An 18,107-nucleotide genomic window follows, 5' to 3' on the forward strand; every position below is an offset into this window, starting at 1 on the left:
CTCCCTCACTTCACAGCCTCAATCAATATGCCTGTCTCAGAGGTTTTTATTTTATATAAAATTACACTTGCTGAGCAGTCCTATTTGCAATACAAAATTTGAAGAGAAAAATGAACACTGACATCGCAACAAAGCATTTACCGCATTTTGGCCTCAGCTATAATGAAAAACTGGTGAGTAAATAATCTGGGTACCATAAAACGTCAGCTGGCCTCTGGCCACATTCTTCCCTCGCACATTTTCAGCCACACACTCGTACAGGCCAGCATCTTCCTGTTGAAAGTTTGGGATTTCAAGAATGCTGCTTGATTTGTGCCTCCGAGCTTTTTTGGGGATTTGTTTTCCATCTGCTCTTCTCCAGCTGATCGTAGGAACTGGGCTGTTTATCAACAACAAAAAGAAAAAGAAACCTGATGGTAAAGGGTGCATTATTTTAATTGGAAGGTTATAGATAGATGGAGTGAGAGAGAAAGTGAAAGTGTGTGTGTGTGTGTGTGTGTGTGTGTGTGAGAGAGAGAGAGAGAGAGAGAGAGAGAGAGATTTTATTTATTTATATACCACCCCATAGCTGAAGCTCTCTGGGCAGTTTACAAAAGTTAAAAACAGTAAACATTAAAAAAGTATACAAAATTTAAAAACCATCAGAAACATAAAAAAAACAACAGTATAAAAACAACAGTATCCATTTAAAAACAACAGTTCTGGGGTTTGTTAGAAAACAAATTTAGCGTTGTTAAATGCTGTTAAATGCCTGGGAGAAAAGAAAAGTCTTGACCTAGCGCCTGAAAGATAACAGTGTTGGTGCCAGACGAGCCTCATCAGGGAGATCATTCCACAGTCGGGGGCCCATCACCGAAAAGGCCCTCTCCCCTGTTGCCATCCTCTGAGCTTCCCTCAGAATAGGCACTCGGAGGAGGACCTTAGATGTTGAGTGCAGTGTACGGGTAGGTTCATGTCGGAAGAGGAGTTCCATCAGGTATTGCGGTCCCAAGCCATAACTTCTAGGTAGAATTGCTCTGATACTCAGAACCTGCACTTTCAATTAACTGCCTCCAAATGTTGGTGTTTACTGTTTAAGGCTATGGCCATTTCTACACCTGCCTTTCTCCCCCCCCCCCCCGGATCGTCCCAGAATCATCCCTGTGCATCCAAATGACACACAGGGGGTCCTGGAAGCAGGCAGGGACGACCCCTGCATTTTAATGGGATAATCCTTAGGTGTAGAAAGGAACTACACTGATCTTTGAAAGAAGGTTGTATGTTACAAGGCAGCCTTCCCCAACCTGTTGCCCTCTGGATGTATTGGACTATAAGAACTCCCATCATCTCTGACCATGATGGCTGGGCATGATAAGAGTTATAGTCCATCTGGACAGCACTGGATTGGGGAACCCTATCCTTAGGCATGTTTTGTTTAAAATAAGGGGCACCTGTCAAGTTTGCAGTAATTCTCTACTATTTCTCTTCCAATTAATTTAATCGTCCTTTAAGCACAATCTTCCCATAATCTTTGGCAGAGCTGTTTCCTCATTCAGACAGAAGTACTTTTCTTCAGAATAAAGATACCTATTTTAAATTTCTTCCATCAATAATTTGTCACCCAACTACCACTGGCCTAAAAGTAAATGCTCCACTGCATGGAGAAAACTCAGCAGCTGGTCCAACAATAAGCCAGTGGCAAGCTACAAGTTTAAATGCACCCAAAAAACAAAGGTGGCTCATTGTATTATTATTATTTATTATTTATTGCATTTGTATACCGTCCCATATCCGAAGCTCTCTGGGCAGTTCGCATAAGATAAAAACTTAAAAACAAAATACAAAAATTAAAAAACACAAAACATGCAATATACACATACATTTAAAACCACTGTAATGGCTTTAAAAACAATGAGCCAAAAAACAGACCCAGGCTCATTACATATTGCTAAATGCCTGAGAGAAAAGACTTGACCTGGTGCCGAAAAGTTGACAAAGTTGGTGCCAGATTGGCCTCATCAGGAAGATTGTTCCACAGATGGGGGGCCACCACAGAGAAGGCCCTCTCTCGTTGCCATCCTCCGAGGTTCCCTCGGAGTACGCACAGAGGAGGAGGACCTTAGATGTTGAATGTTGAATGTGGTCCATGCTGGCTGTTTACCATAATAAACTTGATTGATTGAACATAGCATTCGGGTAGGTTCATGTTGGGAAAGGTGTTCCGTCAGGTATTGTAATGGAATAATAAGCAAGGGGTTTGAACAAGCTGCTTCCAAATTGAACAATCTGGTGTCTGGAAAATGGTGCTACCCCACCCCCATGACTTCAAATCTATATTTCCTTTCCATTTAAAAAGCAAACATATGCATACTTGTTTACCATCACATACTCTGCTATTCACTAAATAGTCTAATAACTAGGTATATTGTGCCTTACTTTTTATTTATTCACAACAGTTGGAACTTGGAGGCATATGTTTTGATCAGTTTACCAAAACTGTCCACTATATTCCAAATCTACATCACAGATTTATATAATGGCATTATGAAACTTTCTTTATATTGAATCCCTTTTCTTCTAATTCCTAATAGGTAATTTTCCTTTTCCACTGCAGAAGAAGCAGATTGACGACATTTTAGCAACCAATTCATCATGTCTGTAATAATTGTTTATTGCAGCCAATTTAGATATTATCAACTAACATGGTAAGGGAGCAATCCTATGCATGTTTAGATAGAAAAAAGTTCTAGAACTCCCAGCATTCCCCAGCCAGCCATGTGGGACTTTTTCCTTCTAAACATGCATAGGATTGCACCTTAAGTCACAATATGTGTGCTTTCCCTGATGTGGGCCAAAAAAAGAAAAGGAAAAAGGAAACCCCAACAGAGATGCCCAAAAAGCCAAAGGTGTCGAACAAAGGATGTTATTAATTATAAAATCTGACACATTTCTGACCCTATGGCCCTATGGTGACCCTATGGTGATTTAAAAAGTCAAGATATATATTTATAGAGCCACAAGGTCATCATTGTATGTCACAAAAATCTTATCAGTGTACATAAACATATCAGTGTACATAAACATATAAAGTTATAAAAGATAACAAATGAATAATATTTTCCTGAAGTGGACCATGTGCCCATGCATCAAACTGCATCAGTAATTTTCAGACAAAACTAAGCAAACTAACCTATGTTTGAACTAACGCTGTACATTCGTACAGCACTGCCCAGGGAATGTTCTACAAAACATAGCTGTTCATTTAAAAGGGGCCTGAGCGTATGCAGGAAGCCATCAGGCAACCCTGGAGACAATGGAGACTGAGCAAAACACAACACCCACAATTTGGAGGATTGTGCACTAACCCTCTACAAATTGTTTCAGTGCAGCTGAATGTGTGAAAGGCAAAAACTTACTTTCCCAACGCAAAACACTCCAGTCTCACAGTTGTTCCTTTTGCAGATGGAACCATTTCTGGGAACTGCACTTCAATTTTTGGCTCGTATTCACCCATCACTCCTGTGAACATATAATAGATGCTAAATTGGCTTGCATTTTGCATTACATATCCTCAAGTATTCCTGAGTTAACCCAGGGCTGTTTTATACATCATTACGTGCCCAATTAATCTGTTCATTTCAAACAGGACCTCATCTCCAATAGCCGCACACCATGGGCTCCCTTTCCCATTTACTGCCAGAGGAAATGTTGTTTTGCAGCTCTCAGCCATCTGCCTAAGATTACATCTCATCATGGCTCCTTGGTTTTTCATTTTTGTACATTGTTCTTGTGAAAAGGAAAGTGCTAATAAAGTATAATCAATGCCTTTTGGAGAAAGTAATGCAGCGCAAACAACTGTTGCAAAAACTGTTGATAAAGCACTGTGGGCTAATCAAAGCTCCTATTAACATTAAGGCAGAATATTCTTTGAGGTGCTATACTGGTTGAGCAGTCTCTTTAACTTTCACTGTCTTGGTAAATCACCTGTTGGATTGTTTTTTTAAAAATAAATAAATGAATAAATAAATTGTATTTAAAATTGGTACACAGAAAGAACTATTATGACAAATTAACACATTTCTTGCAAACTGAATAGCTTCCAAAACACTTAAATGTGATTTCCTGGAGAGCATTCACAGTTAAACGCATGAATATGATTTCATATCTTAATCCTTTTATTACTATTATTTTTGTCCAGCTATAGTAAGAATAAAGGGTTAAATTCAGTAGAAGTTGGGAAAGCCTGCAATTATAAGAAGGTAATTGTATTTTCATTAGATTCGATCTGTATGTGAATTAGATTCAAAACTAAAACTTCCAGGAATATCGTTCAGTAGCCAGTTGGATATCCTACACCTTGGGTTCTGGTCTACTATTTGGACTATGTATTGTTAGGGATGCTGCTTGACAATACCTCTTTGTGCCTTATAGTCCAAAATAGTCTGTTGATGTTTCATCAATGACAGCTAAGGACAGGAGATTACCTCCTGATAGCTGGGAATTGCTCTTCACCTTTTGGACTGAAATACCTATTTAAGCATGCAAAAGGGAACACTACTCCAGCTGGGCCATTGGGGGAGCAGCTATGGGGGGTGGGGGAAGCAGAGAAAGGGCTAAACACACTTTAAATAGAGAGGGAGGCACACAGAGAGAGCTGAGAGTTTTTGTGATGAAGTCAGCTAGACGAACCCATGGCATAATGGCTATATAAGTTGCATCTTCAACCTTGATGCAGGCTGTACTGTCTGCTTATTGAGGCATATTTGACTTTGCTTGTGTACTTTTCCCTAAAGCAAATTTTACAATGACACAATAGATCTTTAGTGCTCTATCAAATTAAGGCCTTAGCTAGGTTCCACAACTGCCAGTACTGCCCTGACTACAGCTATGACAACAATGACAACTCCTGCTATAGTTGCTGCTACTACTATTACTACTGCTACTACTAAATATCTATAACTGTGCACTAGATGCTCAACTGAACATAGAATGGAAATAGTCCTTGAACAGAGAAGCCAAGGAATGGAATGAAAAGAGGACAAAGGCACTCCAGTAGGAGCAAGTGAGCAGGTAAATGAAACTAGAATGGTTATTAACATCTTTCTTAAAGGAGAAATGGCAAATGAACAGAGAAGAAAAGACTTCCCTTTGGATTTACTATAGATTGTAGCCTCCCTTACCCACCCTATCAATAATCCAGTCCCCATGTAAGCATGTAGAGATTCTCATTAGCAGTCGTATGTAGCCTCCTGTTGCTGCAGCCAAAGATTTGTAGATTAGGTTACATTCAGGACTGGCATTAGAAGAAGAATAGGGCATGCCTGATCCTTTTGTAAAACAATACACAGCAAAATATCAAGTATAAAACAGCAGCTTTTCATGAACTTTCCTCTTCCAAAATCCAGTTGTGATTGTGTATGTGTGCATGACACTACAAAGGCATGCAAATACATTCAACACAACCAGATGAGGTTTTCATCTTTCAATCACCTTGCCTCATTCATGGAATTTTATGGGAGGTCCACATGACATAGGCCATAGCTAGATGGGGTTTTATCCCAGGGTGATCCCCAGGATCGTCCCTGTGCATCCACATGATGCACAGGGGATCCTGGGATCAGGGAGGGATGATCCCTCCCCTTTAGCCCTGGTTCTTCCGCAGTCTTGGGCTGAGCCCGAGACCGCGGAACGTGTGGCCAGGCATCATGGGTTGACCCGGCTCCGCACGATTCCTCGCAAGGAGCCAGGAGCTGCACCCATCGGGGGTGGGGTGGGGAGCGGGGAAAGTAATTTAAATTTAAAAAAATTACTCACCATTTGCGCACGAGTGTTCGTGCACTGCTGCCCCTTTAAGTTAAAAAAATGGTGGGCGCGACGCCTCTCCTTCTGAGGTTGTCGCACATCACATGTAAACAGAGGAGGGATCTAGCTAGGGCCATAGTCTTCAACTTGTAACCTTCCTGTGTTTTCCCACCGTTTCATGTCTTTTTTCTTTCTTTCCACAAATAATTCCATTAAGGAGGAAAAAAACAGAATAGCTGCACTATGTCTTTGAATTGTTAGAGCTAGCAGCCCTTGCTCTGGAAGTACATTAGGTATTTGCCGACCAAGAAAAGAGGAATTCACCTGCCTCAGGATCTTTCTTTCTGGGAAATTTGAGCAGCCCACTTCCTGTGTCGTATGCTCCCCAATTTGAGGACTTCCTTGTAGCCTTTATTGCTCAACAAGTTTTCTGCAACTTTGAAAAAGGAAGTATGGGATGGTGCAGATGTAAAATCAACATGGGAAAGTTATAGGGATCCCTTTAATTTTCTCCTGCCCTCACACACCCCTTGTAGGGAAAAGATTTTATAGAGTTTACAGATGAAGGTTTATCAGAACGTTTGTGTGCTAAAGCTTCTGTTGCATCAATTCTACTTTTAACGTATGTTTTGCTTTTTATTCAGTTTGCTTCAAAACCACTCCTTCCATGTTGTATAAAGTGCAGCTGTCAGATAAAGTCAGTCATCTAAACAAAATATGCTAAAGATACTTGTATGATTTGCATGCTAAGTAGCTGGGAACACCAGTCACTGTTAGTATTCAATTCCTTTCCACGGGCTACCCAAAGGAAGCATATGCTTTCCCAAGCTTTTCAGCATTCATAACTTCAAAGTACAATTAAAAGTGCCACAAACAAAACTTGTGATAGACCAACAGAGTCTTGAATTCGAAGACCCAAAACACTCATTACTTTATAGATGTAGCAAGCAGCTATGTTTCCCCGTCTCTTTCACTCCTAAGTGCAAGGGGTCATGATCTGAATTAGAACCTTGGCAGAGTGGATAAGGGCACTTTAATCCTTCCCTACCCCCTCTGCTGTGATCTCAATTCAAATAGTGATCCACTTGCTTCCTAGAGAAAAACCTAGAGCAAGAGCTGTAGTCACAGAGCTCTGGCTCTTCCTTCACAGCATGGATGGAAAGCTAACAGGCTTGCTGTCTCCATGCCCAGAGTGAATATACACAGGGCATCAAAGGAAAGACACTGCCAACAAGTTGCTCTATGCAGTGAAATGTAATAAGGGCTCCTCAACAGAAGGGAATGGGTTACGAGCTGTCAGCTATTTTTAAAGCTTTGACTCTCCACTGCCATTGTTACTCTTTCTTTGTGCACCTATTACTACAGGTGCTTATGGACTAATTGAGGACTACTTTGGTTCAGATTGTAGAAGATAAATCCAAGTATTAAGACAATTCTTGCTATGGAAAGACAAGAGCAAAGGCTACCTTTTAAAGATTCTATACTACACAGATTGCCTTTTATCCTCTTCTTGTCACAATGAAATAAATACCGTCTCTACAGAGGAGCCACAAACCGATCTACTATTGATCTAGGGAACGGTCTAAACAAAAAATCTACTTTTACTATTGCTTGGATGACCCTCTTTTATATATATATTTTAGTTCCTTGCAGAGAAAATGCTACCTGGTATTGATAATGCTTGACCAATGGGTTAAGGAGCACTTGCTCATTGTGCCATACATTAGAAAGAAAGAGTCCAATTTAAGTCAACAAGAGAATGAAATATTGCTTCCAAAAATACACTGAGGTAATACCTGAAGTTTCACATTTTAGGATGCAGGATAAAAAGGAAAATAAAAGATCCAGGTATGGGACACAACGATTTATAGATGGACTGTTCTATGCACAGAGGAGGTAAGGAGGGGGAGAAAAGGGAGCAGGTATTAATCCTGGGAGTAAACCCCATTGGACTCAATGGGACATACTTCTCAGTAGGCATGTATAGGATTGCTCTGTAAGCGATTTGAATATTGACATTTTAAACAAGTTGTCACTCTTTTTTTTAGTTGTCAATTGGGGCATTTCTCCATTATTCCTGATAGAAAACCCTACACGCCCCAAATGACTGCAAATTATTATGCTGAGATAATATGATTCAAATGAAGACATCCCATTTTCTGTTTTGTAATGCCTTAGGGCCAAATATATATGCTAAATTAAATGCATAGTTTGACCATCTGTGTCAGTGTTCCCCTGCCCCCATTTAAAATAGTAGCCATAGAACAAGGACTTGATCAGGATCAGGACCATAGTGTGCAGGGAGGCACATTAATCCCTTCCTCCAGGGCTTCAGTCCCAGTGAAGATCACTCTCCTTCCCCTCCCTGAGCAGTTATTAAGCACTAGAGGGGATCTCCCATTGGTGCCAATGGCCACTTCCCGCACATGCCAAAGAGCAACATGTGGAGACAGGGGAGGTGTGGGGGTGGGGGGGTGGATGTGGGGGTGACTGCAGCATTGAAGGAAAGGGTTGAAACCCCTCCATGCACACATGGTCCTGATCAGACCCCTCATTCCATGGCTGCTATTTTAAAAGGCGAAAATAAGCAAGGAAAAGCAAAGGAGGCAACTGATGTCACGTGCAATCTGGGCAGCACCTATCTACATGCAAAATAACTAAATTTTGAATACTCAAAAATTATCCAAATAATTTGTATTGTGCCTGGAAGGCCCGAATGGGAAGGATGGCCATTTCTCCCCAACCCCAGTATAGCATTTTTCATCAATAAATATTCATGTCTTTTTGTTACTAATCTCCCTTCCAATACTTATCAAACTGAAGATAGGAAAATAGTTCTAAGCAGCAAGCCTATCTTGAAAGTGATGAATTACATAGTTCAATATATTTTTCGTTAAATGGGAGAAGAACATTATAAAATTTCTCTATCTAATCCTCACTCATATAACTGGGATTCTAAACGTTGATGAATTTGCCTCTTAGTCTACTAATTTAATGATGAAATGCTCTAATGAAAGTAATCTGTCATATATATTGAGATGTACTGGACACACCAAACTCAATTGGAAAAAAAGGTGGGGGGGAATCCAGATGTAGCTGTCAGCCTGCTATAACATACATGCATTGAAGTTTGCATTTCACTGCACTTCTGTCCTTTGAGTCGCTGAAAGCATGGGTCTCTCAACATATTGGACTGTATGAACAGTCAAGAGTGAATTGCATTTGAACATATGAGTTTTCAGAAATGAAGAGCTGGAAAATGAAAAAAATTATAAATAGGGGTCTCAGGCTGTTTTATGGCATCTAATTTTAAAAGACAAATTTAACATGTCTTCAACTATACTAACACTTCAATCCCAGGGAAACCTGATCATCTTGCACTTAAATGAATGTTGCTGATCTTGTTGAACTCAACGAAGTTTTCCAGCATATCTATAATAAACACTAAACACTTGAATGCACTTCAAGTACACTTCAAGAACATTTGTGTGAATGACTTCAGAAAGGCAACTATAAATACGCTAGAGTGGGTGCAAAGCAAGAATTCCACAGAGAAATGATCATGGTAACTCACTTTATAGTCACCCCCATAAGTGATCATTACATTAAAGCATTATTTCAAGTGTTTCATCAAGTATGAGTCCCAGTGTAGCTTTCTTTGAAACAAAGACTTTGATTCTTAGTGATGTAAGGGAAGAAAGTGATTCCAGCCCAGGCTTACAATACCATATAGGCCCTACAATTTGCTTTTTCAGTGTCCACATAAAGCTCCAGTGTATATTCAGAGTTCCTTGGGTGCATGCCCAGAGTTCCTTGGGTGCATGCTACACTTTTTTTATCTATAATGAGGTAATGTAAGTAAAGCTCTCTAATTGTCTAAAGTGTTATCTAAATGCTAAGCATTACACTTGCTAATCACAACCTAAACAGTTGGGTTACCCAATGACAACAGAGCTCTAGGATGACCTACTTCCATGTTTTTCAAGCAATGGCATGTAGTACTGCACCAGCCAAAATCAATAGCTTTCTAATGAAGATAAATTCCAAACTATACTTGAATAGAGAGAGCCTAGAAGACACCACTTAAATACAGAAAATGATGCCTTGATTGCTCATTGAATTAATATTTTACATGTATATCCTGCTTTCAAATTATAACATTTTAAACTCATAGCAATCCTGTAAAATAGGTTAGGCTAAGAAAGCATGACTGGTCCAAGGTTGCCCTAGGGGTTCCATAGTGAGTGAAGATTTGAACTTGGTTCTCCTGGTCCAACACCAAAACTCTAATCACTATACCCACCATGTATTTATCTTGATTGATTTTTTTATTACATTTCTAGTCCACCCAATAACTTTATAGAATATATGCTATTGGGTTCGATTTAGGTTTAAGCAGTATCAACTAAGAATGTAGTGCCTGAATTTGCTTTGCTTTTTTCCTCCCTCCTAATCCCCTTTCCTTTTGTGTCATGTCTTTTAGATTGTAAGCCTGTGGGCAGGGACTGTCAAGAAATATTTTTGTAAGCCGCCATGAGAGCCTTTTTTGGCTGAATGGCAGGATAAAAATGCCTAAATAAATATGCTGATGGAAGTGAACTTCCCTAATTCCTATAGCAGCCTCTCAACCACCTTGAAAATGCTACACAGAGGCCCAGTTCAGATGTACTGATAACCAAGAGTATGGGCCGAGTGTGGTTTGTAGTTGAATCATGGGTTGTTGTTGAATCATGGGTTGTTGTTACATGCAGACACTGCATTATGGTTTTACTATGGGTTAACTATAAACAACTCAGAGGAATAGTTCACACATAATTAGGGTGACCATATGAAAAGGAGGACAGGGGTCCTGTATCTTTAACAGTTGTATTGAAAAGGGAATTTCAGTAGGTGTCATTTGTATATATGGAGAACCTGGTGAAATTTCCTCTTCATCACAACAGTTAAAGCTGCAGGTGCCCTTCCCTCTTTTAAATCTGGTCACTCTAGTATAGCTCCTGCACTTTAACTGTTGTGATGACGAGGGAATTTCACCAGGTTCTCCATATATACAAATGACACCTGCTGAAATCCCCTTTTCTATGCAACTGTTAAAGATACGGGAGCCCTGTCGCCCTTTTCATATGGTCACCCTACACATAATTCTATACCTAGGGAGGTTGTGGGCTCTCCCACACTAGAGGCATTCAAGAGGCAGCTGGACAATCATCTGTCAGGGATGCTTTAGGGTGGATTCCTGCATTGAGCAGGGGGTTGGACTCGATGGCCTTGTAGGCCCCTTCCAGCTCTGCTATTCTATGATTCTATGATTCTAATGCTACCATGGGTTAATCAACCCATGGGGCTTTGCAATGTGCTCCAGTCACCATTTTGAATATGCACCTTGGCTTGAGTATTCAACAGCTGCCCCGTAATGCCACAACCCACCATGCTTTAAACAAGTCATGGTGGATTGTGGTGATCATGCAAACCAGGTCAGAGTTCTCCTCTTGGGTTGTTCTTGGTTAAGAACTGATAGTTAAACCATAGTGCAGGGTTTGTATATAATATAAACCAACAATTCAACAACAACCCACGAAGCAACGGCAACCCATACTCAGCTTATACTGAACCCATACTCTGGGTTGTCATTATATGCGAATCAGGTCACAGGGTCAGGAGAATGGAGTGAACAGTGGTGTGGGGGATCCGCAAAAAGCTGGCACAGGGATCTTCCATGAATGGAACCTGTCCTTTCATGGAAGGTCTCTTCCTCTAGTAGAGGGCAGATCCTGAATCCAACCCACTGTATGCAAGTTTGCAAAATCAACCTTTATCATTTCCTCCTTTTTCCGTTTCCTACAAGGAGGCCAAATTGAAATAAATCTACTAAAACTCTTACCATCATTTCTCAGGATTAAAGGTGTAGGAGGTCCCAGCACTCTGTTGTTGGTTACCGTGTTTGTCACCACACACGTGTAATTTCCCACATCTGATTTCTCCACTTTAGCTATGTACAAATTTCCAGTCTCTTGAGAAACAAAACGGCGATTATCCTGATGCACAAAAGATGGATATTCATTGAAAATCCAGGCATAGATCAATTCTGGAAATAAAAACAACATTATTATTAATATATTTCTGTTTAATAATATTATAAAACTATTTCCATTTTCTTATACTACAAGAGAAGACTAGGTGAGAAACAGAAGAAAACATTCTTAGGCATTTATATTCCACTTTTCAAAAACGGTTTAACACTTGCATAACTCATGTTCCCCAGGGTTGCACGAAATGACAAGCCATGGCTGGGCACTGAATATGCAAATCCCACCCAGCAAGCGTAGCAGCCCATCATGACTTAAATAAGGTTGTTTTGATTGTGTGAACCAAGTCACAATGTGTCTTGTTAACAATGTTTTAAATCACCAACTGACTGTCTTGTGCTCTTCCTCTTTGATTCAAAAATAAACAGTCTTTAGGGGACATATTTCTCCCCTCCTCTCTCTACCAAACAGTTTTCTTGTACAGATATGGTCTGATATACTCTGGAGGATACAACAGAAACATGTATACCAACTGGAGTTGTAACGAACTGCATTATAACTAATTAGATAATACTCCCAAATTTATAGCATATCTTTGGAAATTATCCAAAAAGGGACAAGAGGGACAAATTTTGGATGCAGAGTCTAGTGCTTCGGTTAATTTACTATAACTGCATTGTATTAATACAAGACTAATACCCCAAACACCCTGGAAATAATCAAGGAATTAAAGAACAACAAAATGTTGCTGCTTAATGAAAGAAGGCTAATTATATTGGGGGAAAGGTATATTCTTGCTTTAATACTCTCTAATGAGTAATCATTGTAATTGACCTCCGCTATTGTGATGCAGTTTAAGAATACACTGGGCTGGATCCACCAAACAGCATTGCGGTGCAACCGCCATTCATTTCACTGGAGCTTCCGTGGACCCATTATATTCTAACATTTCATTGTTTACCACCGAAGGATGAAGGCATGTGGATTGTTGAGCTTTTATAATAACAAAAACCCCACAGGGCTAGAGACCATCTTCATAGACTTTTTGGAAGATATGATAATTATGTTTATGTGGGACTATCTAATCATTGTATTTACACATGTGCATCTAATTATGAGTAACCCCATGCTGATGTCAAGAGGATACTCGTAGTAAACAAGGTAGCACTTCTCAGCAGGCTTAAAAATTTTCAGCAAGCAATTAGCATCCGTTTTTGTTTTAATTTACACTTGCCAAACAATTAACTTGTTTCCCCATAAATGCAGGCAACAGTAGGCAGCCCTTCCTACTTTAGCATGCATAGAGTTGTTTTTTTAAAAGGTTTGAGTAATTCTCCACAGACCCTACAAAAAACAAGGAGGAATCTGCCATCACAAACCTCTTAAAGCAACTTTGAAACAGGGAATTTACGGGGGTGGGGTCGGTGGGTGGGTTTACATCTATGTCCTGAAGAGGAGCATATTTGAAATCTTTGATTGCATCAATTGGGCTAATCAGAGAGATCCTTTCCCAGGAAATCAGCAACCCACTGGGAGGACGGTATTGAGTCTGTGTTTCCTTTGGAACTGTTAAGAACATAAGAAGTGCCCTGATGCTGGATCAGACCAAGGGTCCATCTAGTCCAGCACTCAGTTCACACAGTGGCCAACCAGCCATCAGCCAGGGACCAACAAGGCAGGACATGGTGCAACAGCACCCTCCCACCCATGTTCCCCAGCATCTGGTGCACACAGGCTTACTGCCTCGAATACTGGAGACAGCACACAACTATCAGGGCTAGTAGCCATTGATAGACTTTGCCTCCAGAATTTATCCAACCCCCTTTTAAAGCCGTCCAAATTGCTGGCCATCACTACACCCTGTGGTAGTGAGTTCCATAATTTAACTATGCGCTGTGTGAAGTAGTACTTCCTCTTATTTGTCTTGGATCTCCCACCAATCAACTTCATGGGATGACCCCGGGTTCTAGTATTTTGAGAGAGGGAGAAAAATGTCTCCCTATCCACGTTCTCCATACCATGCATAATTTTGTACACCTCTATCATGTCTCTCCTTAGCCTCCTTTTTTTTCCAAGCTAAACAATCCCAGCTGATGTAACCTTCCCTCATAGGGGAAATGCTCCAGCCCCTTATTCATTTTAGTTGCCCTTTTCTGCACTTTTTCCAGCTCTATAATATCCTTTTTTAGGTGTGGTGACCAGAACTGTACACAGTATTCTAAGTGTGATGACACCATAGATTTGTATAAGGGCAGTATGATACAGGCAGTTGCTGTTCCCGCTCTTGGCCCCAGGCCTTCTTTTTACACATGTGCTCCTGTAATGTAGGACCTATGCTGCAGGGCTTGTGAAGGAGGCTATGATCTGCTTCAGAAATTCCAGGGGGGCGTACGTTAAGTAAGCAGAGAACAAAATATGAAAGGGAGAGTAGATGCTACATGAGTGAGTTCACATGTTCACACAGCTTGCACCACCCACAAGCAATATAATGAGTCACCACAGATCATTGTCTTTTTTTCACCTCCCAACTACCTTTCCCTTTTAGCATTTTTGTCAGAGATGGCAACACAAGATCTGCTGTAATGGTGACTCACTGTAGGGTGACGGATGCAGCAGTTTCAGATCTTTAGGTGATAAGTGCAGTGAGCACACAGATTAATGTTGTATGTAAACTTGCCCATGGAAGCACTTAGTTTAAGGTGTTATCCACTATGTTAACGGCAACAATTTCCAGAGGGGGTAGCTGTGTTAGTCTGTTGCAGCAAAAATAACAAAGGTCCTCATGTCACCTGTTGTACCTCTGACTACACCGTTTACATCTCTCTCCTACCAACTCCAGCATGTGTATATAGATCTGCCATTTGAGGTTAACACTTCATGCATTTGATGAAGTGGACAGTAATCATGAAAGCTTATGCCAGAGCAATTCATATTTTTTTTAGTCTTTTAGGTGCCACAAGACTCTGCTATTTGTTTGTTTGTTAATAGTGTTGCCCAAATAGAGATATTAGAAATAGGTAATAAACAAAAGCAACCAAGTAGCCTGTGTCATTCACTTCGAAAGCATTTGGTGAATATTTTTCAAAATCTAAATTATTTTACATTTTTAAAATTAGTACAACACAGTATCTTTCTAGATACTGGTTAATCTGTATAGGATCAAGGTACCAACATTATTGACATTTATATTATTCTGTTTATCAGGATGAGTGCAGAAATGTGCAAGGTAAGGTATGACTGAATGCAGTAACAGCAGAATGTAAATATACACTGCAAAATACTCATTTTGATTTCCTCAGAGATGCCCATGTGCCATTTGTGTCTGTTCAAACTTGACGGATTTCTTCTGATAAGGCTTCACATACTAATTGCTCTGGAAGTGACAGGCAGTTCCTGTCCCATAGGCAATTTGTAACAACTGAGTAAACAGACACTTAAAATACAGCATGAAATGGCTTTTGGCGAGTCTGGTGAGCAACTGAAGCAGTATTAGAACTTATAACAACAAGGTATCTGCTAGTACTGAGGACGCAGGCATGGCAGGAAAGCAATCTATGGCTTCTCAGATAAACAATATCAGAAATGCTGTCGAAAATTCTTAGAAAAATCTGGAAGGTTTTAACCAAATATAAACTTTCATTTTAGCAAATAGAAAGGATGCTTCTTGGAAATAGCCATCTCATTCCTGGAAGAACATTTATGTATTTTTAGCTGAGCTACTTGTTTGCTATTTACATGCACTTTTTCATACATCCTCATCATATATCTACGAATCTTTTTTTTAAAAAAAACCTTGATCATTGAATATTTAAGTGGAGTGTATATTTAACCATCCCTCCCTTCCAATTCTTTGGAACCCTAATTTTGCATGCACAATTATAATAATTCTGGAGAAGGGCCGGTGCTACTGCACATGTTTTTATACAAAATGTCCCTGGACTTATTTTTTATTTTTTTTAAAAAAGCATTCCCACCCCCTTTCAAGGCTCCCAGAACAGCTTACAAAGATGGATAATAAGACCACTCCTTCTTGCCTTCAGGCTTTCAATGTCACAGACATGGCACAAAAGTTTTTTAAAAGTGGGAATTGGGAGGGAGGTGGAGGAAAACGACAAAACTCAGGGATCTTAGTTACAACATTTAGTTTTAATCTGTCATTGGAAGCTCCAGTTAAAGAGTTTCCAGTATTGTATCAAAATAGCATCAGTAGCTAGTGTATCAAACCCAGACTAGGGAGAACCGGGTCATAGAATCATACAACAGTAGAGTTGGAAGGGGCCTATAAGGCCATCGAGTCCAACCCCCCGCTCAATGCAGGAATCCACCCTAGGGTCCAAATTTCTACTCAGCCATGAAGCCCACTTGGTGAAGCTGGGCCAGGCATCATTTCTCAATCTAATCTGGCAAGATTGTTAGAAGGATACAAGTGACCAGAAGGAACTATATATACTGCCTTGAACTCTTTGGAGTAAAGGCAGGATATAAATGTAATAAATAAATCCATCATCTCTAGCACTGGGATGTGAAAGTCTTTTGCCTGAGACCTTGAAGAACCTCTGTCATCAAAGTAGACAATGGCTGGTTGAACCAATTTAGAAGGCAGTCTCAGATGTTCATAATATTGCCCATAAGCCTTTGAATGTCAGCCTGCTTCAGTTCACCCAGGGTAACCATCTTTCTTAAGGCCCAGGAGCAAGAGCCCCTCTGAGACTGAGGGCTCTAATGGCAGAAACTCGAAAGAGGAGTGATAAGTAGTTCCCAGACCTTCACAGGTGAGGCCCTTCACCTTGGATTGCCCACCTGTCCTCTCCACCCTCACATGGCCCTGCTGCCCTCTGAGTCTGAGGAGTGGGCCTCAGACTCTTTCAGTGAGCAGGGCAGCTTTGGAAAGCATTCCCCGACCATCATTTCACAGACCCTCACAAGCCACCAGCAACTGTGGGAAAGGATACTGGCCCTTTAAGAAAACCAGGTGCAGAATTTGAGGAGGTGGAGCTCCCAAAAGGATTCTCTCCATCTGGCTATGAAATCCTGCCAGTTGCGCTAGGTGTGTGCTGTGGTAACCTGCCTTTCCAATATGTGCAGGACTGCTCTCCATGGTCCTGAACTCACTCCAAGTCCTGGGCTGGTACATAGAGTGCTGGCTGTGGTGTGAATTGTTTCTGTTTTTGTTGCCTGTTCCATATCATGCCTCCTCACATCAGCTGTTGCTCAGAGATGACAGAATACCAGATGGAGCAGGGCTGTCTTCATCTGCAGTAGACTGACCGACTCAACATTTTGGATTCTTCCCTATTTTCCATCCTAAGCAGTCATACAAATGCCAGGTTTGGCCTAAAATAGAGAACCCTAAGCATTTCAGTCACAATCATAAGTAGTCATACTAATTGTTTTAATGCTACTAACTGCTTTTCACCCCCACCTGGCTTTTAATCTATTTTGTATTTCAGCCTGTGTTCTCTTCGACTCCCTCTACATCAACCATACTAATTTAATAGTCAGTGGGTTGATGCTACATGAAGGGAAAATGCTTCTCCTTCATGGAAGGACAGCTGTGTTCACAGAAGCAATCCTTACATTAGCACAGCTCTCCTTCCATTCACAGGATCTCTTCCATTCACTGAAAAGAGCACTGGATCCCATCCAATGACAAAACACAGACATACCATATATTTTCACACAGCTGCTGAACATATTAATAACTCTTACGTAATAACATGCTGCAGATGAAACAGAATTGGTTTGTTCTATTCATCTCACTTTTGGCATTTCTTCACATGCGCAGGGTACTCAACACCTCTAAGCTTATTTCATCATGGAAAGTTAAACTCCTTGTGCACAAGGTCACAGGTTATTACAACCAGCTTTAAAGCTCCAGAGCAATGAAGCAACGATGACACAGATATGAAACAACAAGTTAAATTTCTTAATATCTCTCAGTGTCTCCAAGGGAAATCTGAACAATCCAAACATTTGAATCTGGCAAAAACACAGGTGACGACATTGCAGGGGTGGAAAAGAAATTGAAAGGCAAAGATTGCTTTGAAACAGCAGACAGAAACGTGACATGGAAATTCTGCTTCTGCCAATATACTATAATAACAATGGAATTCAATCAACTAGTGGTAATGTAACCCTGCTGAAGCTGTTTCTCTGTCATCAGCTGTAAAAGGAGGGGGGCAAAGTAACTCAGTTAGCCCAGCCAGCAGAAGAAGAAACTCCACAGTAGGCTTGAAACCTGGGATTTATTGGCTGGCACTTGTCCCTAATTCTACAGGCCCAAGTTGCAGTATCAGCAAG

At 40.6% G+C, this 18,107-nt stretch overlaps 1 protein-coding gene across 4 annotated transcripts in view; it reads right to left on the bottom strand.

Annotated features, from left to right (window-relative positions):
* Window positions 1–18,107, bottom strand: part of LOC134395511 (contactin-4-like) — a 637,778-nt gene that overhangs the window by 151,657 nt on the left and 468,014 nt on the right. For all 4 annotated transcript variants that reach the window (XM_063121675.1, XM_063121677.1, XM_063121676.1 and 1 more), the window contains 3 exons: window positions 11,663–11,866; window positions 3,396–3,498; window positions 195–379 (listed from right to left, as the gene is read on the bottom strand). In XM_063121675.1, the coding sequence (XP_062977745.1) occupies window positions 195–379; window positions 3,396–3,498; window positions 11,663–11,866 (492 nt within the window). The remainder of the gene's footprint in view (window positions 1–194; window positions 380–3,395; window positions 3,499–11,662; window positions 11,867–18,107) is intronic.

This window comes from Elgaria multicarinata, chromosome 3 (assembly GCF_023053635.1).
Source record: "Elgaria multicarinata webbii isolate HBS135686 ecotype San Diego chromosome 3, rElgMul1.1.pri, whole genome shotgun sequence".
Classification (NCBI taxonomy): Eukaryota; Metazoa; Chordata; class Lepidosauria; order Squamata; family Anguidae; genus Elgaria; species Elgaria multicarinata.